Source organism: Anabas testudineus, chromosome 2, assembly GCF_900324465.2.
Source record: "Anabas testudineus chromosome 2, fAnaTes1.2, whole genome shotgun sequence".
NCBI classification, from domain to species: Eukaryota; Metazoa; Chordata; class Actinopteri; order Anabantiformes; family Anabantidae; genus Anabas; species Anabas testudineus.
The window spans coordinates 17,102,484-17,127,201 of record NC_046611.1 but is presented as its reverse complement, the minus strand read 5'-3'; the positions used below and the strand labels follow the sequence as shown (position 1 = coordinate 17,127,201).

Below are 24,718 nucleotides of genomic sequence, written 5' to 3'. Positions count from 1 at the left end.
AACACTGGCTTCCTTTTCACACCACGCCTGAAACCTCTCTAAATTCTTTACAGAAGAGAAACTTAGTGAAGCTGAAGTGTTTTAGATCATAGGAAATGTAAAACACTGGGATGCTGCTGACAAACTCTGAATCCATACAGGAATATTAAAGGAATATTAGGTTTTGTTAAATGTGGAGTGGAACTGAATAAACGTCTTTCACAATAAATGTTACACAGAGGTTTAACTACCTAATTACTAACTGGGGCAGATCTGTTTTTCCTGCTGTGACTGCCAGCTGGGACTTAGGAGGGTAACTGTTGGCGTTTTGATCCCTGGTTCGACCTACAGACAGAACCAGAGCCACACACATCCACCATGAACACTGAAAAGGGGCCAGATTACACAAACACACTAGGGCAGGGGTCGGCAACGCGCAGCTCCATCCCTCGTGACTTGGGAAAATAAAGTATAAGTATTTAATTGAATACAGAATCACAAATAGAGTGATACTAAGAACCTTCCAAGACCGGACAAACTCGTGTTTGAAACATGGAATTTATCTCCGACACCTACATAAACATAAAGAAATATGCATTTGGAGTCCTGCTGATCTTATGATCCACATACGTATGTGAGCAGCTATTCTCCACCATGAACTACGTTAAAAACAAACACTGCTCACGCCTCACAGACAAAAGCTTACAGTCCTGCGTAAAGATGGAAGTGACTTCGTACAGCCACGATTTGCAGATGTTGTGTGCAGGGGTTCAGGAGCAGGTAAAATAAATATTTATGCTGATGTGAACCATGCCTTGCAGAAAAGAGCTCTCAGAAGACCTACGATCAAGAATTGTTGACTTGCATGAAGCTGGAAAGGGTTGCAAAGGTATCTCAATAAGCCTTGATGTTCATGTGTCCACGGTAAGACAGACTGTCTACAAATGGAGAAAGTTCAGCACTGTTGCTACTCTCCCTAGGCGTTGTCGTCCTGTAAAGATGACTGCAAGAGCACAGCGCTGAATGCTGAATGAGGTAAAGTGTCAGCTAAAGACTTACAGAAATCTCTGGCACATGCCAACATTTTTGTTGACATATCTACAATAAGGAAAACATTCAACAAGAATGGAGTACATGGGAGGACACCACGGAGGAAGCCATTGCTGTTCAAAAAAAATATTGCAGCACGTTTGAAGTTTGCAAAAGAGCACCTGGATGTTCCACAGCACAACTGGCAAAATATTCTGTGAACAGATGAAACCACAATTGAGTTGTTTGGAAAAAACACACAACACTATGTGTGGAGAAAAAAAGGCACAGCACACCTGTAAAACATGGCGGAGGGAGCATCATGGTTTGGGGCTGCTTTGCTGCCTCAGGGCCTGGACAGATTGTTGTCATTGATGGAAAAATGAATTCCAGAGTTTATCAAGACATTTTGCGTAAGACCATCTGTCCCCAACTGAAGCTCCACAGAGGATGGGTGACGCAACAGGACAATGATCCAAAGCATACAAGTAATTCAACAAAAGAATAGCTTCAACAGAACAAAATACACCTTCTGGAGCGGCCCGGTCAGAGTCCTGACCTCAACCCGATTGGCATGACCTTAAGAGAGCGACCAGACATCCCAAGAATATTTCTACACTGAAACATTTTTGTGAAGAGGAGTGGTCCAAAATGACTCCAGATCGTTGTGCAGGTCTGATCTGCAACTACAGGAAACGTTTGGTTGATGTTATTGCTGCCAAAGAACCATTAGGAATGGTGGAAAAACTCAATGCTAGTCTCTAGCTAATGCTCATCACCAGTTGAGTTTGTTACTGTTAGATGCAAACCAGAAGCCGTGGATGACTGTGCACACATTGCTGAGGTTTTACACAGTATTAAGGCAAGGGCCAAACTGTCCCAGGCTACCAGAGCCGCAGCACATGCCCAACCCCAGGGAATTCACAGCCAGTTTCAGGAAAGAAGGACAGCAGGGAATCCAGGCCATCACAAACTAAAAGACAACATTACCTGCTTTTGACAGTGTCTCTCCCCTTCCCGACACTCTGAACAGCTTCTTTGATTGATTTAAGAAAATATATGCAGATTCAATCTAAGGAAGGCTGCTGGACCTGACAACATTCCTGGCTGTGGTCCAGTGTTCCTCGGCACTCTCAGAGCCCACAGCCAGGAATGTTGTCAGGTCCAGAATGTGTCATCATCTGTGACATCACTTACTTTGATCATTCAGAAGCCACACCCACAGAATCAGCTGTCACCTGCATTGTTTGTTAAAAAAAAAAACATAAATTGATTCATTTTTAAACAAAAACAAACAATATCCCAGAACAGACCTTTTTCCCCCACTAAGAAAGTGAGTTCTCTGATCGTCCATCAACTGAGTTACTGATAAAATAATGCTGTTGAATATTCCTATGTATTTAAGTCCGGTCCTGATATATTTCACACGTGCCCCAGAAATAAAGATATATATCCACAGAAATCTTAAATGTCCAGGTCTTGGTAACTATTAACACTAGCTGTAATGATCACAAAGCAGTGGTTATTAGACAAACACTGTTTAGCTTTGATGCTGTGTTTTAATAATTTTTTTATTTTGCAAATATTTATTTTTAATTGTTTAGTGACATAGTGCTTAAGTGCTTAAGTTCTGCTTTTTAATTTATTTGAAAGAGACTTGGCGTGTTTTTGTTTTTTTTTAAGTTCAAAATGTGTTCGTTACATAAATGAAATTAAATTTTCTCTGTAGCACTTCATAAATGTCATAAGAAACACACTATAGTTCTTCATACAAAGGTAAAGATAAAAAAACAAAAAAAAAAAACAATTCAATGTTTCAAAAAACAATCATTTTAAATGTCAAAAAGTATTTGCGGCTCCCAGTGTTTTCTTTTCCGTGGAAACTGGGTCCAAATGGCTCTTTGGGTGTTAAAGGTTGCCGACCCCTGCACTAGAGTCTGTAGGGATTCTCTGCAAAGTGTTCTTGACAACATTTAATCTCGGTTGCAAAAGGCTTTAGCACCTTTTTTCCCAGAACCACATATTACTAAAACAGAAAAAATGTGGTTTCTCCAAAGTCAGCTGAAGAGCTTTTGTTGGCTAAACCCAAACCACTGACAGGACTAAGGAGTTGTCATGACGTCTGTGCTGCAGGGAAATGTCACACTGCCTCAGCTTGAAATGATATTACCAGGAAATATAGCATATTCCAGGCAGTGACTGTTGTGCTGTTTGTTAGTAAGCTAGGAAGATAATTTGTACATGTTTGGTAAAATTAAAACTTCCAACCAAAGCATGCAAAACTCAGATTATGCACAGAATCTTTACAAAAAGACCAAATTAACCAGGAGAGACACAAAAAATAAAACAACACAACTACCACTAATGTATCATAACAGTCCAAACAGAGACACATGATGAACAAAGACATAAAAAATTACTCAAAAGAGACAATTGGCAACTTAAAACAGATCCAAACTGACAAATGAAATGATATTTTTGAAAGACACAGAACGTCCACAAACAGCTGAAAATACTAAAAATAGAAAATGGCAACATTGCACTGAAAAATGACCAAACACATACACAACAAACAAAAATAGAAACAAAATGAACCCAGATTAACAAAAAATGAAACCTAACATTATACACCTTACTATATACTATTTAAATATATAATTCATGATAACAGAAATGAACAAAAGAATGACAAATTGTGAACAAAATCAGACACAGAATAACCACAAAGAGATTTAAACAATGACCACAACCACACACAATGACCTGAAATAAACACAAATGATCCAAACACATGACAAAATTTACTATTTCTTTCAATGGACACCAATTTGTGCCATATGTATATAGGCTCATTGTCCTCAGGTTGGTCTATACAACAGAGTTTCAATGTCAGAATCAGCAGAAGACTGAATATAATTACAAACCAAGAGAAATGCAGACAGCAAATCATAATTGCAAACAAAACTGCTTGTGTTTTGGGACTTTTTCTCCAAGACAACATGTTTATTACACTGGACTGGAACTTTTGTTCACTGGAAGCTTGTGGTGTAAATGGTGTGGAGATGTTAGCACTTGAAAGCGTGTGAAAGATGCTGCAGAGATATAGGGATCCTACTATGTGAGACTTAAAGCTTTCAAACAGTGTTTAATATGTCGAGGCTGTATGTAAACTAAGTGTGGTACAGACCAAAACGCCATCCCACAGGCGAGACCTGTTTTTTACAGTGTACAGAATGCACGTTGCATCCTTTTGCAAATACAGAGAGCTCTTGCTCCTTGAGCCACATCCACAGCCTCCTCCTGGATACACAGCCACAATTAGCACCGCAAAGAGACAGTGAAATCCCACTGTTATCTCATATTCAAACGCACTCTCTCACTCTCACCCACAAGTGAAGGCATTCGTTTACATGCACACACTGCACAAGCACTGACACACATTATGTTCAAGCTGACACACTCCCACACACAGAGCACAGCTGGAGCGCACAGCACAAAAGAAGCAGGCAGTGGGTCTGACTGCTAAAAAAGAATTGTTACTTACTTGATATTCAGCTACATGGTAATTGGACCAGCTGCCAGTACTAATCTCACTTTGTGGTCGACGTTACCTCGGCTCATTATTTGCATTTTCAGCTTTGCTAAGAACTAAAACAATGCAGCTTCAGAGAGTGATAACATGTTCACACCAAAAAATGCAAACACACCTTTACTACAGCTGAGATGTAGTTTTTTCTAGTCTAACCTCTAACATTTACAGAGTACTGTATTTGTATGTGAGGTATTTGTATACTGAGAACTTCCTTTTTTAATATTATACATATATTAGTTGGTTCTCTGTTCTGTTAAGATGCAAAAATGCATGTATATTTAAATACTAATAATAAATAATAGTGATATACTTTATTGATTCCCTTGGTTTTATTGTTGATAGCTGCCAGACAGTACACATCGGCACTACTACAGGGTTTCTGTGTCTCATCAAAGGACACCTCAACAAGTGGCCAGGAGGACGTCATTCATTTATGTAGCAACTAATCTAATATAAAATGTCAGATCATTCTGAATCTGATGTCAGCCACATGTTTCTGAGAAGTTGAGTCACTTCAAGCACTTGGGAATCGTAGCGTTTCTGTGCCTTTGGTCATTTTAGAGCGTTTGGTTGTAGTTTTCTATTTGTTTTATTTAATCATTCCATTTCATCTGTTTTCTTCACTTTGTGTCTATGTTTTTTATTTTTTCTTGTCATTGGCACCTTTGTGACTCTTTTGTAATTTTTAATTTCTTTCTTTTCTTGTAATTATTTGTTTTTCCACTTGCTATTGTTCATTTTCTGTGTGTTTTGGGTCTTATCGTGTCTGATTCTGGTCATTTTCCACTTTTCATTGGTTGTTTTGTTGTGAGATTTAAAAATAAAATATGAACCTCAAAGAAGATCTGGCTCTGGAACTATCTGGCACTGACCTTAAATGCCTCTGGGCCTCTGGCCAGTAAGCCCAATAAGAATCTGTCCACAGAGGAGCAGAGGAGACCAATGTCCCTTTTTGCTTGATACAGAATTTATGCTTCCACCAGGTCTTGATAAAACTGCCAGGTCTGTGTCTCTTTCATCTGTCTCTCACTTCCTCATTCCTTCCCTCCAGGCAAATTGTTTTTACTGAATGGAAAGGTCAGCTCTTTTCCTCTGCTTAACCAACTCACTTTGTTTGCTTTTCCACAGAACACATAACACGGAAGCTATCATACTTAACAACTGTGTTAGCAGCGTGTTATGATTCATGAATGTTATGTAGAGAGTGTTTTCCTTTTTCTGTGTTATTGTAGGTAAAAGCACAAATTAAATTGAAGTTGAAGATGATTTTGCAAAGTAACTAAGCAGAAATAAACTTTCTAAGTCATTCTGATCTTCACTCCACTGTGCTCTTCAAGCAAACAGTGTCTTGTGGTTTCCTCACTTAACCTCAAAAGAGCCCATGCTAAAGTTTCCAGCTCAGTGGTGTCACGATGGTAGAACGACTTACCCACCTCTGCACGTTCAGCTGCCTCACTCTCAACTTTCAGAAAAAATAACTCTTTTAAATCTTTATCTGCACTTAAATCTTAATCTTAACAAAACAAACACAAAATAAAATAAAAAAAAATTGCACTTATACCCCATGTAACTGAAGCAGCTTCCTAAAGCACTTTATTGTTCCTCTCCTCGGCTTAGATATTTTGCTTGCTTTGCATTTACTGCAGTAGCCTACCTCAGATTTATTAAAGGACTGGTACTTCTTCTTGTAGAACTTGCACTTTTACCTGAGTGATGACTCTGCTGAAGACATCCATCCATTCATTCATTTTCTTAACTGCTTGTCCACTCAAGGTTCACAGGAGTGCTGCAGCCTATCCCAGCTGTCATCAGGCGAGAGGCAGAGTAAACCCTGGACAGGTCGCCAGTCCACATACAAAGACAGACAACAGACAATTTAGAGTCACCAGTTAACCTAACATGCATGTCTTTGGAGATGGGAGGAAGCTGGAGTACCCGGAGAGAACCCACGCAGACATGGGGAGAAAATGCAAACACCACACAGAAAGGCACCCTGCTGAATAATTACAGTATATAAGATAACTTACTTTTTATTTACTTCTTTCAGAAGTTGAAACCAACACCAGTTCCCTGTCTGGAAGATTGTCTGAGTTTGAGGTTTTCAGTTCTGTATGTTTCTCTCTTTATCACAGGATGCTTATATCTCTGCGATTTATTGCAGCTTCATCTGCATATAGATAATCTGTTGGTATCACACAGTAATTCATATGCAATCATTTTATACCCTAACTTTACTTTATAGCAAAAAGTGTTTTCAACTGTGTCTTTTTCACGTTTCTTCACCGTGCTTCATCCTTCGTCCTCTGGCCTGCAGGTGTAGTTACACAGATTGTACTGTAGATAAAGATGATACAGGTTAAACAGGTAGGTGTGTGGCCCAGCAGATGTAGCAAAAAAAGTCTGATGCAAGATTACATGCCAGTCATTTTATGTCTACTAGTTGGTTTGGTTGTTTGTTTTTTTTTTTGGTTGTTTTTTTTTTTTCTTTGCATCACTTTGAGGTTGTTTGCATCTCATTTTATGTCTCTTAAGATTCTCAGTCATCATCATCTTTAGCAGTTTTTCATCTCTCTGGTCATTTGGGTCTGTTTTTGCTTATAGTTTGTGTGCCTGTAAGTTCATTCTGCATGTCTCTCTTTTTATAGCATTTAGATTTTTACTTTTTACTTTGAACATTTGCACGTTTTAAAGTCATTTTGTGTTTATATTCACTTTAGACCTGACATGTTTTGGTTCTCTTTTTACCCCTCCTCGAACTGCCACCCTATAGTGGTAGAGGGGTATGTGTGCCCCAATGACCCTAGGAGCTATGTTGCTGTGTTGCTATGTTGCTTTAACCCCCTAGAAGGGGCTCCCAAGGCAAACAGGTCCTAGGCAACGGGCCAGACTTAGAGCAGCTCATAACCTACTCAAGTCAGAGCCTGGTGAATCCGGCCGGGCCCAGCCGGAAGAAAGAGCAATGTGGACCTGCCTTTCTGTAGGCCCACCACCCGCAGGAGAGAGCATAAGGGGCCGGTGCACTGTGGATTGAAATGCCTCGAAGTGGTGGACAGAAGAGTGGTTTTCCTGGGCCTTTGGTTTGGGGATAGGTCTCTTAGATTAATCTCAAAATATTTTATTTAGTCAGTGCTCACTTTAGTTTAATACTTTAGGTATGATCAATATTTTACACCTAAGTACTTGTCACATACTGTACATGTTGATGAAATTAAATCAGTATTTCCCAGTGCTGAGCAGAGAAGCTTTGATCAGCTTGGTTTGTTCTGTGTCTGTAATGCTCAGTGCTTCAGTCCATCCAGATTATAAAAGTTTCATTACCTGTCAACAATAAGTATGGCTCCAGGATGCTGCTTTCACCCGCAGGACAAGAGCAGGGGAGAAGCTTTACTGATGGTCTACCCTGGGGGCCAATTTGCAGCTGCTAAGTAACAAAATGAAGCTTCTTCTGCAGTAGAGTATTGAGTTGGGATTAGTCCTCATTTCACATTATGAATGTTTTTATAATGATCAAAACTGTGAGAAAGTCAAATGCCATTAAACATTAGCAGCATAATAAGGCGAGCAATAGAGATGTGGAGAAATGTCATGCAATATTCAACTCAGTTATCTTTCCATTAAATCCCACCCACAGGGATTGAAATGCCTCTGCTGGTGCAGAGTTGCTGCAGAGTACAGTAATATGTCTACTCCTGCAAAGATCTAGAAGACACCTTATTGAATAGTTTAAGTATCGGCATGGGTGTTAAGAAGGTTAGGCTCTAGTAATATTCAGAGGAACAATTGTTAGACAACAAAATAAGCTAAAGAAATGTTTCACAGACAAAAACACTTTAATGCTGATTTTCATTTAATGCTTGATATTGTGAATAATTTTAGTGGTTTGGGGTGGACAAGCTTTTTAAATGACTTTTTTATGTGTCATTAATATTAGTAAGCATTTAATAAATAAAAACACTTTACTATAGTTTTACAGCTCTAAAGCTATTTAGGTGTATCCTATGTAGACATACCATATTTATCACAAACTGTGTTTATTGTCATTCATTATTTGTTTATTCACCAACCCTCACTTGTGGTTGTCCACGGGATGAGAGCAAGTTGTTGACATAAAACTATATGACAGTGTTATAAACCAGTCATGCAACGTTTGCATACGACTAAATATAATAAATGCTAATATGGGACTTAAAGTGTAGTATTAGCAATTTGTGGGGTTATGTGTGTCGCCCACAGGTAAATCTACTCTAGTTATATCTACTGTAGCTATACCTACTGTGGAAACGTTCCAAAATAAAGCGTGGCAGCACCATTACAGTGCGAAAAAAGTAAAAGTTGTAATTTGGATTAATGATGAAGTCAAATGAAATCTCTCCGATAATAACCATATCTTGCTTTGGACTATCGCCCCTACGTGCGTGGCGGTGTTCCTCTTGACTCAACTGAGTATCTTTGATAAACGGCAAGATCTCGCGAGAACTCCCGACGTCACGGGATAATGGCTGGAGATCGCGGATATTAGAAGGTACTTTTCTGCTTTTATTTACTTTGCTCTGGATGAAGTGAACGCATTTATTTGACGTATTTACTGCAGCATACAGCATGTTTGCACGGCTCTTAAGTGAAATTAACGTATCTAGCATTTTGTGCCAACTTACGTCGACACCGCCGGCAGAAACCATCAAACCTTCGAAATAAGAGCACAATGTTTTCCGCGCTTTTTAGCATTACAGTAACAGTTAGCTTTAGCTTCATAAACTATCCGCTCTTGGTAGCCACCAAAGGAATATAACCATGTATGTGGTGGCCTGCACGGATCATGAAGTATTCTTAAGTCTGTATGATATGACGAATAGCCACCAAAAGTCATTTTAATCTATCTACGACACTGTTGTTAGCGTTAGCCTGAGCCGAAGGCCTACTCAAGAAGCAGGCGGGAGCTTTTATTTTCCAAAACTGCTTCTCCATCTCACCTGTCAAGGCTGCTGGTACAGAGAAGAATTTGTTAATTAAATGCTCATTTAGGTCTTAAATGAGCATTTCGACTGTTATTTCACTTGTATAGATTGTCTTTTTTACATGTTCCCACACTGATTTGTATTCATAACATTCGCCAACAGGGAAATCTGCATTTAAGTAGGAGAAGAAGCTGTGATTAAACTTCTCAGCATCACTGATACACTACTGAGAGTAAGTTTCTGTCTTATCATTAATATTCACAGTTGCTGAAAGATTTCTTTCAGTTTTCTATTATTATTTTTGTATTATTATTTGAATTTAACTGAGGTCTTACATTTGTGTTTTGTAGCTCTGACTTTTGATTTTCACCAGGTAACTCTGTTACAGTATGTTAGTTTAATTCAAGGCCTGTATAGGTATTGTCAATGTGAAGGAAAGCAGTTCAGTGTTTAAAGGAGATGTTTTGCCTACCTACTAACAAGTATTTTCTGTTCATCCACATTTTTCTGTGCCTCATGCTCCATTGTTGTTTAAAAACTTTTAATGAGCCAGAACATGTTGGAAACATTCAAATGCACTATTTCCTTCTTTTTAAAAGCAATAGGTTGATCAACTGGAAATTATGGAGCTATTTTACAATTAAATTATACATTTAAGGCCTGTTTTTAAATATTTGTATATTTAACAGAAACCAATGTGCTCAGAATCATAGGACACAGACTAGGTAGGAAAGTTAAAAAGTTCTGCAAGGTGGACTAATGCATTGTTAGTTTTGGTCTTTTTAATATAGTTTAGAGCAGCTAAATACATTTTCAGTCAGGGGAACTTAAGTCTCACTGAAACAAAATAGAATAACAATATTAGAAGTATCTTCTCTAACATAAAACGTAATTTAATATAAAATCTTTCATCAGATTTTACTCATCAGTGACATTAATGTTGATTGTCGTTCATTATTAGCCAGCAGCAGAGATGGCTCATGTCACCAATCATGGGAAGCTGCTGTTGCAGCGTTTACATCAGCAACGGGAGATGGACTTCCTGTGTGACATAACCATAGTGGTGAAAGACGTGGAATTCAGAGCTCACCGCAATATCTTGGCTGTGTTCAGCAAGTACTTCTCCTCTCAGGCTGAAAAAGGGCAAGATGTCACAACCTTGGACCCTGACAAAGTCAGCCGATATGCACTGGAGAAGCTGTTGGAATTTATCTACACGGGACAGATGAACCTCAGCAGGTAAAACTGCTTTTTTGCTAATATATTGTTTGGTGTCGCTTTTAATGAGAGTTGATGTTTAAATACTTAATTTTTTTAAAACAAATTTAATAAATAAAATATTGGATGTTATGGTTTTAGCACCAGGCAAGCAGCCGTACGTCGAGCTGCTGTGTTTTTGGGAATGCCTGAGGCTACAAAGTATCTTGAGGAAATCCCCCGTTGGTCAGAGCCAGGCAAAACATCCCAGTCAGAGGCGGATAAAGAAACTGGTCTCTCTCCTCTTGGTCCTGGCTCTCCTGGCAGCCCCAGCTCCCCAGTTGCTCTGTCTATCATCTCTATTCCAGGAGACAGCCATGAGGAGGGAAAGGATGACAAAGAGCAGGATGATGAGATCAAAGATGAGCATGTGGAAAAGGAAGAGAAAACTGGTAACAAATGTAGCCCCATGACGTCCAAGACCTCTGGACAAGGACAGGGCACGAAGAGAGGCAGAAGACCTAAGAGTTACGGCGGGGAACAGGTGGAGGCCAGCAGCTCAGCTGACAGCACTAAAACCCAGAGCGGCAGAGGCAAGGGGAAAGGCAGGGGAAGAGGCAGGGGGAGAGGGAGAGGTGGTTTTACAAGCGAAGATCTCTCTCCGGAAGATTCTGACACAAGTGTGAAGGACTTTGGGGACACCTCTGCCGACTGGAGCCCCTCACAGGAGGAAGAGTCTCCAACTAAGAAACCACGGCTGAGCAGCGTTGAGGGACGGAGAGGACGAAAACGGGGTAGGGGACGAGGCAGAGGGAGAGGCAGGGGAAGACCCAGGAAGATAACTGTGGAGGAGGAAGAAGAAAGCGGCTCATTGGGGGCTAATGATGAGGAGGAGGAGGAGGAGGATGGAGGCGAGATTGGAGAACAGGATCCATCGGAAATGGATGAGCTGTCGCTGCTGTGCACAGAGTGCAACAAACTGTTCAAAGATGCAAGCAGCCTGCGCAGACACGAGAAAATCCACAAGGGGCTGAAGCCATTTGTCTGCATCTTCTGCTCCAAGACCTTCAGACAAGCAACCCAGCTAAAAACACATCTGCGCATACACACAGGTGAGCTGCGTTACAAGCAAGAAAAGATTGGTAACTTAAGTATTAGGGCTTGTGTTGATAAATAGAGTTCAGCACCAAATCAAAAAAAGTGTGTCTTCTTCCCTGGTGTCTATTGCAGGAGAGAAGCCGTTTGGTTGCAGTGACTGTGACAAGTGTTTTGCTCAGAAGTGCCAGCTGGTTGCTCACCGCCGAATGCACCATGGAGAGGAGAAGCCGTACACCTGTGAGCGCTGTGGTTTCAAGTTTGCTACCTCGTCCAACTACAAAATACACATCAGGTACGGCCGTTGATTCTTGTTGAAAAGTTACAAAAGAAAGTAAAGTTCCAAAAGATAGCTGCAGTTTTAAAGTGGTGTTTATGTTTGTGTTTGCATTTTCTGCAGGCTGCACAGCGGGGAGAAACCGTACGTGTGTGACATCTGTGGTCAGGCGTTCGCTCAGTCCAGCACGCTGACATATCACAAGCGGCGACACACAGGAGAGAAACCGTACCAGTGTGATCTGTGCGGCATGTCGTTCTCTGTCTCCTCCTCTCTCATCGCTCATGCAAGAAAACACACAGGTGAGGCAGTTTTCCTACACCGATCCTGCAAAGAGTGGATGAGGGGACTTTTAACAGATCTCAATCTCAATGCAGCTGTCCTGAATACAAATCTCAATATAATGTGTTTCAGGTGAGACTCCGTACAAATGTTCACAGCTGAAATGCGATGCAAGTTTTGTGACATCGTCTGAACTGAAGAAACACATGCGACGACTTCACCCAGGTGAGTTTTCTTGATGTCAGATCAGATTTTAAACATGTACTTGGTTTTTAGCACTATATATATAACCAATATTTTGGATTTTCCCCACCTAAAAGCACAGCAGGAAGTGTAGAATGAAAGGTGAAAATGATCTGATCTGACCTTCGACTTTGTAGACCAGAACTGGGCCACGTAAAATAACGTTTTAAAGAACGAAGCTCCTGGTTTGCTATTTTTATTTTCAAAACATCCCATACCACAGACAAATAAGCCAAATACAATTCTCCAATCACAGATGAAAAATGGACATCAGTTGACCTTCCATTAGTCTTTTTTGGGACAGTCTGAAAATAACAAAAATATAGAGACGTCAGGTCTTATCATCTTTGTCTTTGTTATCCCTTCTCACATTGTACTGTGTGTGTTTGAAGAGGGGAACAACGGTGTGCAGTGCCTGCTATGTGGAAACAGATTTGCCAGCGTGAAGAACATGATAAAACACCAGGAGAAGGCTCATGCTGATGAAGTGCGACAACACAAGGAGAGAGCCAGAGCTGGTGAGCTTTAAGTTCTGTTGGTCTGTCTCTCTGGATCAAAATCATGACACATAAGCTACATTTACATTACAGGCCTTAGTTTTTAATTTTCTGCAAGCATATCGTGTATTTTAACATGACAAAGTGTGTAACAAGGCAAAACAATTTCCCTCTGGCATTATTAAAGTTTTTCAAATCTTAAATCTTGAATCTTGAATTTTCCTCAAACTGTTAAGTTATCTGGATCGAAGTACTTTTTCACGTTCAGTTTTCATTCCCAGTTACTAACCTTGTGTATGTGTGTCCAAGCAGTCGTTCTCCTGGCATCCAGTCATCCTGTGGCCTTTGTCCAGAGCAAACTCTCCCAAGAAAACAAAGGTTTGGTCTCCATCCCCGAAGGTGAGCCGCCAAACCCTGAACCAGCCACCCCCAACCCCAAAGCCACTGACCCATCTGCAGATGTCACCACCGCCGACGTCACCACCACTGACGGTGCCACAGCCACGACCGGCACCGTCATCGACAGCTTCAAGCCAGAGCCCATTCACTCGGCTATCACCACCGCCGACCAGGTGACCTTCGAAGCTGACCAAGAGCAGACCATCAACTCGGACACCCTCCACGCTCTAGTGGAGCAGCTGCGACCGCAACCCTCCCCCACCCAGAGCCTGGAGCAGATCGTCATCATCAGGACAGTGGATACTGCTGAAAACAACCCTCCTCAGCAGTGAGCCACAGCCGGAACAGAGGTCACTGTGGTAGAACATTTTCACTATTAAACATACAAGCTTCACAGTCTCAGCCTTATTCCCTCATAAATTTAATTTAGACTTTAACAGGCATTTCCTAATTGGTAAGTGCAGGATAACACAGAGTCGTTATAGCTGAGGTCTTATTTTTGTAGTTTTGTTAGTCATCTGCATTAGTAATAAAATATTGTACTGTTAAAGTTATCTGCTGAGTTACTAAAACACATTAAAAAGAAGTCAGAAAGATCCAAATAAAGAACACACTGTTCAGTGAAGGATTATTACCCACTTTTTATGGGCCTTCAGTTTGAGTTTAACCTCCAAACCTGAGGCTGTTAACTAATTTTCAACCTGACTGATCATCACTCTGCTTGTTGCCAGATCTCGGCTATAACTTAACGAGAGTATAATCTTATCATCACTGAATGTTTAATCCGGAATGATGTTTAAAACTACAAAAATAAGACCGGAGTTGTAACAAAAATGGCCAAAATTGTCCTTCAACTAACCTGCATCTCTTGTGCTCAGGAGTCGTAGCTATGTGGCAAAAACAGGTCGGCTACTTTTTCACTTTGGTGGAAAGTAAAAATCGTTTCACTCATTTCCGTGTCTATGGAAATTAAGGCTGCTTTTTCAAGATTAAGGTGGAAATGTTCTATCTCATTTCACTGCTGCTCAAGTCACTTTGAACAACAGCTTCAGCTAAATGTGTCATGTATCTAAAACCACCTCTCTGATCTATATTTTTCTCCAGTGTTTGAGTTTTTCAGCCACTACTTAACCAAAAACAGAGACTGGAGTTACTTTTCTGTGACAGTTCTCACTGGATGGAATAATCAGTGTAAATTTAATGTCGCTCAAACGAAGTACTAAGACAAATCTTGCATTGTTTTAAAAGATAATGTAGATTGTAGGAGCCTAGTTATCGCCATGAGATATGATTTTATTTATCATATATGTATCACCTGCGAGTGTATTGACATGTGATGGTGGCTTTTTTAATGTAAGCACAGCCCTGTTGATGCAAACCAAGGCTTTTGTTTCAGTGTAATATAGTTTGTTCTTAAAGCAGCTGCTTCAGCTCTTAGCAGTGTTTGTGCTTCAAGTTTGAAACCTACATTATACAGTGCTGATACACAACTTGAAAGTAGCTGTTTGTTCATGTTTTTCTTTTTTTTCCCCTTTGATTGTTTTTTATTTTGGATCAAATGTCTGCATTACTTGTACAGAGATGTGAATTACATATAAAAGTTCACTACTGTATAAAAACTGTACAACAGAGGAGAAAAATAAAATTTAAGAAAAGAAGCAACAATTCACTGTATTTGTCTAAGTGAAGGGTTTGTCTTAGTAATTTCATAACATATTCAACTATCGCAAATATTTTGTCTTCTAAGAATTTTTTCTTCATTATTTTCTGTTTAAATCCCCTCATCCCCTCCCCGTTAGTAAAAGAACAATGATTTTAACTTTTTACATAAAATGAACATTATCACATAATCAGGGAAAATAAAAGTTGGAATTGTGATCAGCTTCAACATGACAACTGGAGATACTGCAGAACTCATTAAACATAGTACAAACAAAGGTTTTTATTCAAAACAATTTAGCAGAATATCTATAATTTCTGGTTATTTTTCATGAATGAATGATAATATGAAATGTGAGATTTCAGGTAGGGAATATATTGTGTGGCTGATTTTATTTAAATAAAAATTTGAAAAAACTCTATACACCTGTATTTTCTTTCATGCATGTGTAATTGCAGTATCTCACCTAATGTCAAAGGATAATGGCTACAGCGAGCTTGAAATCAAATATATATTAACTAATTATAGTATTTAAAACTCTAATAGGCATAAAGATTACTAGCATAAAAAAACATGCATAAAAATATAATTATACATTAAGGGTGTACATGAGAAGAAGAGGCGTATTTACATTTCTAAATACACAATGTAGCAATCAAACATCTAAAACTGACAATATACTAAAAACTACAACTACTTTGTGTTTTTATCCACTTTTTAAACAATAAAATAAAAATCGCTTTTTAGTTTTAACACTTTTGACCCTTACGAGACGCCGTCGTCCCTTGTTGCCATAGCGACTCAAACTTTGACGTTAACCATGGCTAAAGAAAATATTTTAAGTTATAAGTTTTACGAATCTGTCTGCTCAGGAAACCAGATCAAAATAAATACACATATTTTAGAAGTTTTGAAGAAAACGGCAATAAAAAAGTAAGTCAAATGCTACACTCAAATTAGCAGGAGGATAGAATTCGTCACAATTAGCCTTTGGAGCTAATGTGACAAAATAAAAATGTTCTAGTGGTTCATTTAACATCACACAGTAAAAATACTGGATAACAAGTAAAACTCTTGCATTGAGCATTGTACTCTAGCTAAATATAAGGAAAATATAAGCATCAAACGCAGTGGCAGAAAGTAACTTACCTGAGTACTGTACCTAAGTAGCTATGATTTGAGTTTTTTGTGCCATTTTCTTTGTATGCTAATGTACAAGGGTAGCACTTACTGTAGTAGTCAAATAAGCACATATACTTAAATAAAAATGGCAATACCACAGTGTAAAACTATTCTGTTACGAGTAAAAGCTCTGCCTTTGAAATGTTACTTAAATAAAAGTGCAAGAGTATAATCAGCAAAATATACATAACAACCAATTTTCATTAAGAATGTACAGTATTATTAGCCTATTCGCTATTAGCCTATAATTGGATTGTAGTTATTGACATGTTAATTTGTACATGACTTTTGGATACCTGCTCATAAGTTCAATGAAATTCTGTTTTATGTTTGGTAGAAATGTCACATTACATCTGTCAGGAAACAGCAGACTGAGACAGGTCCAGAGGCTCAGGGATGAAGACATTCTTGTTCTCTCTAAATGTCTGCAAAGCGACAGGTGTGTGACAGGTGAGCAGTCAGATTCAACCAACTATTAACCAGGGTGTTTTAAACTACAGCAAATTCTAAACATTTTTTTATGGACAGGTCTTGATTTGCGATACAATAACATAGGAGATGAAGGGGTTGCACGCCTTGCTGATCTCTTACAGGTGACTAAAAACAAATGAACAAATAAATGGGTTATTGATATAGTATTTAGTGTCATTTATGTTGCGGTTGTTGTTAAACTTTGTGTTTTTGCTGTTCAGGAGGCAGATTCAGCTCTGTGCTCTCTGGACCTGACGTTCAACGACATTCAGACAGATGGAGCTGAAGTCCTCTCCAAGGCGCTGCAGGTTCACATCTCACATACAACTACTATTTATAGGCATTTTCTTTTTATGTATTCATGGGTTTTAAATCAGCTTTTACCTTTTAAAATCCCCATAAAAAACCCCATCGGTGTCTCCATGCCCATTCGCCCCTATTTGAGTGATAAATCTTGAATAACACCTCATAAATATATAGTTTATTTTGCTAGGGCTCAGTAATTTTTATCAAACAAACAGAAGTTTGTGTTTCTCTGTCTGCAGAACAACAGCACCCTGCTTTCTCTGAGGTTGTCAGGTAATAAGATCGGAAACAGAGGAGCTATGCATCTGGCCAGCATGCTGCAGGTGAACAACACCCTGCAGGAGCTGCAACTGGCTGACTGTGACCTGGTAAACACACACAAACACAGAGTACTGTTAGTCAGGCTCGCCACTGACATTGTGACATCTCTGTGGAGGACTTTGGGTTGCTTCTTGTTAAGAGCTGCAGTATGTGAATAAGTGTGGGTCCCTTGTCTTTAGGCCACTCAGAGTGTGATTGCCATCTCCATTGTGTTGAAAAGCAACAAGAGTCTTCTCTCTGTCGATATCAGCCGACCGCTGCTCTTCAGCCACCAGGTACAGTTGCACAGAGCACAACACTGGTTCATCATACAGATAGTTTTAGTGTCTCTTGTTCTGTTTATGTCACATTTGATGTGTGAGACAGATGAAAGAGTTTAACCTGAAGCTCTGCCTCTCAGGAGGAGTGGGCGGTGCACTTCTCTGACATGCTGGTGGTGAATAGCAGCCTGGTGGAGCTCCACCTGGGGAAGATGGGGATGACTGACACTGGGATGGAGAGGCTGACTGAAGGCTTGAAGTTCAACCACAGCCTGCGCTACCTGGACCTGCGCTGGTACGAACAAAAACACCCCTCACACTCATCAAGCGTCCCCTTTTTTACAGTTTGATCTTACTGTCGTCTTGGTTTTCTGTAGTAACTGCGTGACACGTGACGGCATACACCATCTCACTAAGGTGCTGAAGCAGAACCCGACCCTGGAGATCATAGATCTGTCGTCCAATCGGATTGAAGACGAGGGAGCTGTGTGCTTGAGCGAAGCCATCGCCTCGTCAGGCTGCGGCCTGAGAGAGTGAGTCCAGCAAACTTTATTGTTGCACCATTAAATATTGATTGAACAGCTAATCTGGCATTTTCTGTTTTATTATTATGTTTTATAATCTATTACAGGATTGTTAGAGACTCGTTATTTGAGATTGTTGGACTTTTAGAGTCGTGAAGAGGTAAAACGTTCGAGTGTTTCCCCTATTTTAATGATTTATCAGAAGCATTGGGAGATGAAAGTATCCAGTATTTGTGTCTGTATTTCACATGAAAACAGCTGAAATTTGAGCAAAAATGAGATATATAAATATTCTGTAACAGATATTTTGCATTACCTGTTTAATTACCTGATGGTTCTCAGATTTATTCTAGGACCTTTCAAAGATCCTTACCTCAGATCACTGAATCATTATCTTTAATCCAATGTACGTATTTACATATGGTATTCAAACAGTCTATTTTCTGTCAGGCTGTCTGTCAACAGTAACAACATCAGGACAGAGGGTTTACTGGCTTTGGCTCAGGCGAGGAAAGCTGACACAACTCTAACACACATCTACATCTGGGGTAACCACCTGGAGGAGCCGGTCTGCCTGGTAACACACACGTTGTACACTCCCTGTTAACTCCTTAACTGTAATAGAGATAGTTTATGATTGAAACCAAAAAATAAAATTGTCCCCCTTCAGGCCTTCAGAGAGCTGATAACCAGCGGACGCCTGCTGCCAGACCAGACAGATGTCAGTGTGTACGAGGTGGATGGTCAGGTGTTCCTCGCTGAGGCCTTCCACAGTTTGAGGAGACACTATTACAGCTCCAACAGTAATGCTATTGAAATCTGGAGGATGGAGTCCAACACTGCAACAGACCCTGAAATACAGTAACTAGGACTTAAAGACTGACCTAAAGGACTGTACTGTGTTCACAGCGCAAATAAAGTAATGAAATATTAATAACTAGTTAAATAAACATTCTGCACAACAAACTGCTGCCTGTGAGATTTTTTTATTATTCAAATCTGCATCTATTCATCATTCTGATGTGAAACTGTCCAAGCGCATCACTATTTATAAAACCTGACAGCTGAGTTTTATATTGTATATCTTGATTTTAGTCTATATAAGAATGCAGAGGAAGGAATACACGAAGTATTTACAAGCAAAAGAAATGTGCTTTATGTTTTTTTTAAGTTCATTGTTGGCCTTGAAAACAACGGCTAACTTCTTACCACAAGGTCCATGTAGTTATTTTTCTGGAGCTTTTAATTGTTTCACACAGTCTTCTTCAGCTGATGGAGAAGAGTTAGTCATATTATCGGTCCACTGAAATGTTCAGGCTCCATCTCCACGCTGCTGAGGTCAACACCAAGGTTTCTAATCATTAATATTACAGAATAGTTTGTTTGTAGTTATAGCTGTGACATAGCTCTGGAAAATCTATTTTAATAATAAAATTTAGCAACACTAAAGAAAGTTCAGTCTGATTAAATCTCAATAAATGTTTAAGTGCAGTTATTAGTGCGATAAATGCAAATTAACGGTGTTAATGGTTTTAACTAGCTTTCTCCAGAACATACAGGATGTTAAGTCCCTACTCCTCAGGCTGACTCTCCTCTGGACTCGGTTTATATGACAGTGTTACATCTTTAATGTCTGGATCCCACTCCAGCATGACGCTCTTCTTTCTCAGGCAGTGGTTCAGCTGCTGTCGCTCCTTGGAGCTGATCTTCCATCGCTGCGCTGCCAGTCGAGTGAGCGCCGGTAGTCGAGGCACAGAGCAGAGCAGAGCTGGCAGCCAAGCTGAGCAGGAGGCAGAGGTCGAAGGTCGCAGGCTGAGGTCGACATCCTCCAGAGAGGCCAGACCTCCTGCCGCGAACAGAGCAGCCCAGCCGTCACCGCCCACAGAGCCGTTGTAGGAGAGATCCAACAACCGGAGAGAGGACAGACAACCCCGCCTGCACACTGCAGCTGCACGAGACAAAGACGGAAGAACTCTACAATCCCTGGCACATATAATACAAGTATCTATCCACCTCATTAATTGTCCTTCAAATCTAAATGTTTGCTCCTTAAAGTACTCGTGTGTGTGTGTGTGTGTGTGTGTTACCAAGGTGCCATAGGTCGTCAGTGTTGAGCTCACAGCTGCTGAGACGGAGCTCCAGGATGACCGACGGCTGCAAAGCGTCCAGCAGCAGCGCTAAACGTCCTCCAACCACTTTACACCAGGAGACATCCACACTACGGAGGAACGGCACTGCCAGAGCTGAAACACACAAAAATCACACACTTCAATTCAAAATTAGTCTTATTATTTTTACCCATTATGATTTCACACATATTCACACTTTACTTTCTATTCTTTGACAGTGTTCACTAATACAGTATCAGTGCTACAAGTAGTAGTAGCAGTATCAACATGAGTAGTAGCTGTAGTATCAGCAGTACCAGTACTGTGTGTGTGTGTGTGTGTGTGTGTACCTAGAGCTGTGTAGGACTCTTCATTGAGGCTGCAGCTGTTGAGCGGCAGCTGCCTCACCTGCGTCAGAGGGAGCGCGGACACCAGCTGGTGGACGACGCCTCCTGCCTCCTTATTGGACGACACGTTGAGCTGCGTCAGCGCCGTCAGAGAGGAGAGCACCTGGACTGGAGACAGCGAGTCACGTGACCACGACAGGTGCTTAATGATCATCACACATCACATCTTAAGTTTGAGATTCACTCAGACTCACTCAGGGCCTCCAGGTCGGCCTGCGAGAGACAGCACAGGTGAAGGTCGAGGCTCTCCAGGTGTGTGAGGTGAGGCAGGTGCAGGGTGAGGTTTCTCAGTCCTCCAGCCAGGCCTTTGTTGCAGGATAGGTCCAACTCTCGCATTGAGCGAAGGCGGGGGAGCGAACCACCTGAAGTTTATAAACCACAATGTTTCTGATGCATTTCAGGTGTTATCTAATGTAAATGTACCAAATAGTTCATATGAGACTGAGTTGGTGTGAAGGGCCCTGGCGGTTTGTAAAGATCGTGAAAAAGCGAGCCAGACTAATGAACACATTATTTAGTGTTATTTATCTATCACCTCCACTTTCAGGACATCTGACCCCAGCCACGATAAACTGCCTCATCTACACTATGCTGATAGTAACTGGAAGTCTCCTACCGAGAGCAAGAAGGCAGTGCGTCGTCAGACCGCAGGCCTGTAATCGAAGTGTGGTCAGGGCGGCAGCATGAGAGAGAGCAGCGCCAAGCTTTCCAAAGCCGCCAGCATCGAGCTCTTGCGTGAGCCGAGGGTTACAGGAGACATCCAGCACACTGAGTCTGGGGAGAGCAGCCACCACTTCTCCTGAGAAACACAAACACGGAGGGATTAGTGAATGGGACAAGTGGCCCAGATTCCCAAGTGTCATGAGGCCCCTAAATCACAGACTCTGCATATTGTCGATATTTCTTTTTGGAAAGTGGATAAAACAGCTACAAATAGATGCAAAACAAGGATAAAACACATCTGACCACACACATAATGACCACAAAGGCACCAAAAACAACCTCAAAGACAAAAAAACAAGTAAAGGTTGAACAAAACTAAGACAAAAACAGATTGCTAAACAATTTTAAACACAAATGATAGAATAAGAGAGTTCAAAGAAACACCAAAACGAGTACACATACAGTTACTACAGAGATGTGCAAAAGAACCCCCAAAAAACCAAAACAAGTAGACCAAAATAACTATAACGTGGTAAAAAAAAACAAAAAAAAAAAAACTACCACAAAGAGATGAAAACAACGAGATGAAAGGAGACAAGACCTGTTGATATTACTGAAACAAATAAATGTTATGTTATTGATGAATATCATCAATAATTACAATCCAATAACAGACCTATAATATATTATTTTAGAAAAAAATATGCATTTTGTCAACAAAGAGTGTGTTAAGCTTTTGAATAAAGAACTATTAATTAAAACCAAGTGTTCTACTTTTGCTAGAGTAAAAGATTTAAATACTTTCATTACTTTATACATACATATTTCTGTGAGTGTATACAGTATAATGTAGAGTACCCAGTGCAGAGGCATCGGCTGCAGTGAGCTGGCACGCCACCAGGTGGAGCTCCCTCAGTGTTGGGTGAAGTTTACCCAGCAGGCTTTGCAGTACTCCACCACCAACACTGCTGTTCCAGGACAAATCAAGGATCTCCAACAGAGGCAGACAGCTCAGAGCTTCACCTGTGAGGAAACACAGCATGAAGGAAAACTGTTTAGTAGTTGAACCATTTCCAAATGACACACGCTGGTTGAAGTGAAGCACAGTAACTTCTTCACATCTTCCTAAAACCGAATATAACTTCCATAAATGATCCAGAGTTTTCTGTCTCATACTGTAAGGCTCTGACGTCTCTCACTGCTGAAAAACTGCAAGTTTCATCAAATCAGAACCATCAGCCCACCCATGGCAGCGATGTCGTCGGCGGTCAGCCTACAGTTGCAGAGCCTCAGTGTCCTGACCCCCCCAACATGAGGCAGGTGAGAGGTCAGCGCTTTCAAACATCCTCCAATCAGCTCGTTCCAAGACAGGTCCATCTCCTCCAGCTGGGGGAGACACTGGAGCAGCTTCGCTGAGGAGGACAGAGGAGAACCGTAGAGTCAGTCAGACGTCACTCTTCAACTAACTTTATCACATATCCAGGTTTGACATTTATTGCATTTCTGCTTCCAAACACAGAAAGTTCAATTTCCCTTCACCACTTCAGTGAGGAAATGTCTGTAATAAGGCTGAAGAAGAGTGTGTGTGTGTGTGTGTGTGTGGTGTGTGTTTGCACCGAGCTCCAGCAGGTCTGTAGCTGTCAGATCACAGTGGGCCAGACTGAGGCTCCTGCTGTCAGCTTTCTTCCCCATCCTCTGCAGGAAAGCACACACTCGACCCCAGCCGATGTCTCGCTCGCTGTCTGCTGCAACAGCTGCAACACACAAACACACACGTGTACGACGTGACGACACAGCGTCTGTCAGGTTCCTCACGTGTTTCAGTTGTCTCTGCACCTCACAGCTGTCAGTTACGACTTCAACACCTCGCTCTGCCCCTGTGGTTCTCTGATCATTGTTATAACGGTATAAAGTCTGTCTTAAAACACAGACAAGCCTCCACTGGCCAAGTTTCAACTTCTCCACCCAGAGGACACACAGATAAAGAAAACAAGTGGAACGTCTCCTCCTCACCTTCGCTCTTTCCCCTCTCCTCCCTGGCCTCCATCTCTCCATCTTCAGGGATCCCCGAATGCTCGGAGGGTTGGGACAGGAAGCGTCTCAGGGGCTTCCTGTCCGAGGCCGTACGTTTCCTGCGGATCTGGCTCATGATGACATCGAGAGGGGAGCGCCTCTGGCTCCCGACCCCCCGCCCTCGCTGTCCATCTGATAATGAGACACATATGTGGCATCATTATTAGAAGTCATGCATATTAATAATAGTTAATACAACAGAATGTACTGTTCTTATTTTGAGTGTTTAATTATTATGAAGAGGTTCATTAAATGAAGCCAAACTCCTTTAAATGACGTGACTAACAAACAGTTATTCTGTAAATGATGAATGATAAATGAAAAGATCAGCTTCTTATTAAACAACTGAAATAAAGAGATCAAAATAACATCACTCGCATAAAAAGTACTCCATTACAAATTCATTACTGAAGTTGAAGTACTAAGTACAGTATTTAGTACAGTGCAGTTACATTTTAAACACTTTTGAACTTGTTAACTGTTAATATCATGTACATGTACATAGTTTGTTGTTAATAAATAAAGTCTCTGCAGAAATCTAAACTGTTCAGGTTAAGTTTATTTCATGGACAGATTCAAAGAGAGAACCACTTTAAAAACCTGCTGTCGTTTACTAAGAAGTTGAATTACTCCTATTCACAAATTGAACCTTTGATTAGCCAGAAACTATTTTGGCGTTTAAACAACAGAGAAATTAAACTCTGGTAAATAAATGGAGCTCCTTTAAAGTGCTTTATGTAGGATCAGTGGTTCAGTAATAACATTACATCAGAGTTTACTAGTTGATTAAACTCTGCAGCCCACTGGGAATCTACATCCTCACAGTCTGATTATGAATTGACTCAGCTCACACACACACACACACACACACACACACACACTTGTATCGTGACATTTGCTGCTGTGAAGCTCTTCATTTTTCTTCTAGCTCTTCTTACCTGCAGCCTCCATGATCGGGTTTGAAGAGCTGAACAGAAACACACGAGGAGAAGAGACGAGAAGCTGCGTCGTCCAGACGAAGGACGGGAGAAGACGTCAGGTGTTCACATCACCTGCACTCCTCTCTCAGTAAAAACATCACTAACTAACCGCAGCTCTCAGTTAAAAAGTGACTCTTTAACTTCGCTGCGGTGCAGTCTGACACCTGTGTGGCGTCATATCAGGTGCTCGTCAGGTGGATGATCCCGGAAGTGGCACA

At 40.8% G+C, this 24,718-nt stretch overlaps 3 protein-coding genes across 5 annotated transcripts; 2 read left to right on the top strand and 1 right to left on the bottom strand.

Moving 5' to 3' along the window:
• Nucleotides 1-9,073: 9,073 nt before the first annotated feature.
• mynn (myoneurin) lies at nucleotides 9,074-15,585 on the top strand. 2 transcript variants are annotated; one of them, XM_026363975.1, is made up of 9 exons: nucleotides 9,074-9,122; nucleotides 9,718-9,787; nucleotides 10,517-10,794; nucleotides 10,915-11,864; nucleotides 11,983-12,142; nucleotides 12,248-12,426; nucleotides 12,539-12,631; nucleotides 13,042-13,167; nucleotides 13,459-15,585. In XM_026363975.1, the coding sequence occupies exons 3-9, from the start codon at nucleotides 10,529-10,531 to the stop codon at nucleotides 13,875-13,877; spliced, it is 2,193 nt and encodes a 730-aa protein (XP_026219760.1). In that variant the 5' UTR covers nucleotides 9,074-9,122; nucleotides 9,718-9,787; nucleotides 10,517-10,528; the 3' UTR covers nucleotides 13,878-15,585. The 2 variants fall into 2 exon arrangements, with proteins under 2 accessions (XP_026219760.1, XP_026219761.1); XM_026363976.1 differs by lacking the exon at nucleotides 9,074-9,122 and adding an exon at nucleotides 9,140-9,585.
• A 410-nt stretch (nucleotides 15,586-15,995) lies between these two features.
• Nucleotides 15,996-19,235, top strand: lrrc34 (leucine rich repeat containing 34). Of its 2 annotated transcripts, none has more exons than XM_026364417.2 (10): nucleotides 15,996-16,138; nucleotides 16,725-16,837; nucleotides 16,916-16,980; nucleotides 17,080-17,166; nucleotides 17,404-17,532; nucleotides 17,665-17,760; nucleotides 17,886-18,040; nucleotides 18,123-18,278; nucleotides 18,720-18,846; nucleotides 18,940-19,235. In XM_026364417.2, the coding sequence occupies exons 1-10, from the start codon at nucleotides 16,026-16,028 to the stop codon at nucleotides 19,132-19,134; spliced, it is 1,236 nt and encodes a 411-aa protein (XP_026220202.1). In that variant the 5' UTR covers nucleotides 15,996-16,025; the 3' UTR covers nucleotides 19,135-19,235. The 2 variants fall into 2 exon arrangements, with proteins under 2 accessions (XP_026220202.1, XP_026220203.1); XM_026364418.2 differs by having other exon boundaries at nucleotides 16,001-16,138; nucleotides 16,725-16,826.
• A 4-nt stretch (nucleotides 19,236-19,239) lies between these two features.
• lrrc31 (leucine rich repeat containing 31) lies at nucleotides 19,240-24,688 on the bottom strand. Its single transcript, XM_026364416.1, has 10 exons — nucleotides 24,459-24,688; nucleotides 23,461-23,652; nucleotides 23,064-23,201; nucleotides 22,692-22,859; nucleotides 22,306-22,470; nucleotides 21,401-21,583; nucleotides 20,979-21,146; nucleotides 20,728-20,892; nucleotides 20,357-20,512; nucleotides 19,240-20,217 (listed from the first exon to the last, which is right to left on the bottom strand). Exons 1-10 carry the CDS (start codon nucleotides 24,469-24,471, stop codon nucleotides 19,841-19,843), a joined length of 1,725 nt encoding a protein of 574 aa, XP_026220201.1. The 5' UTR covers nucleotides 24,472-24,688; the 3' UTR covers nucleotides 19,240-19,840.
• Nucleotides 24,689-24,718: the final 30 nt, after the last annotated feature.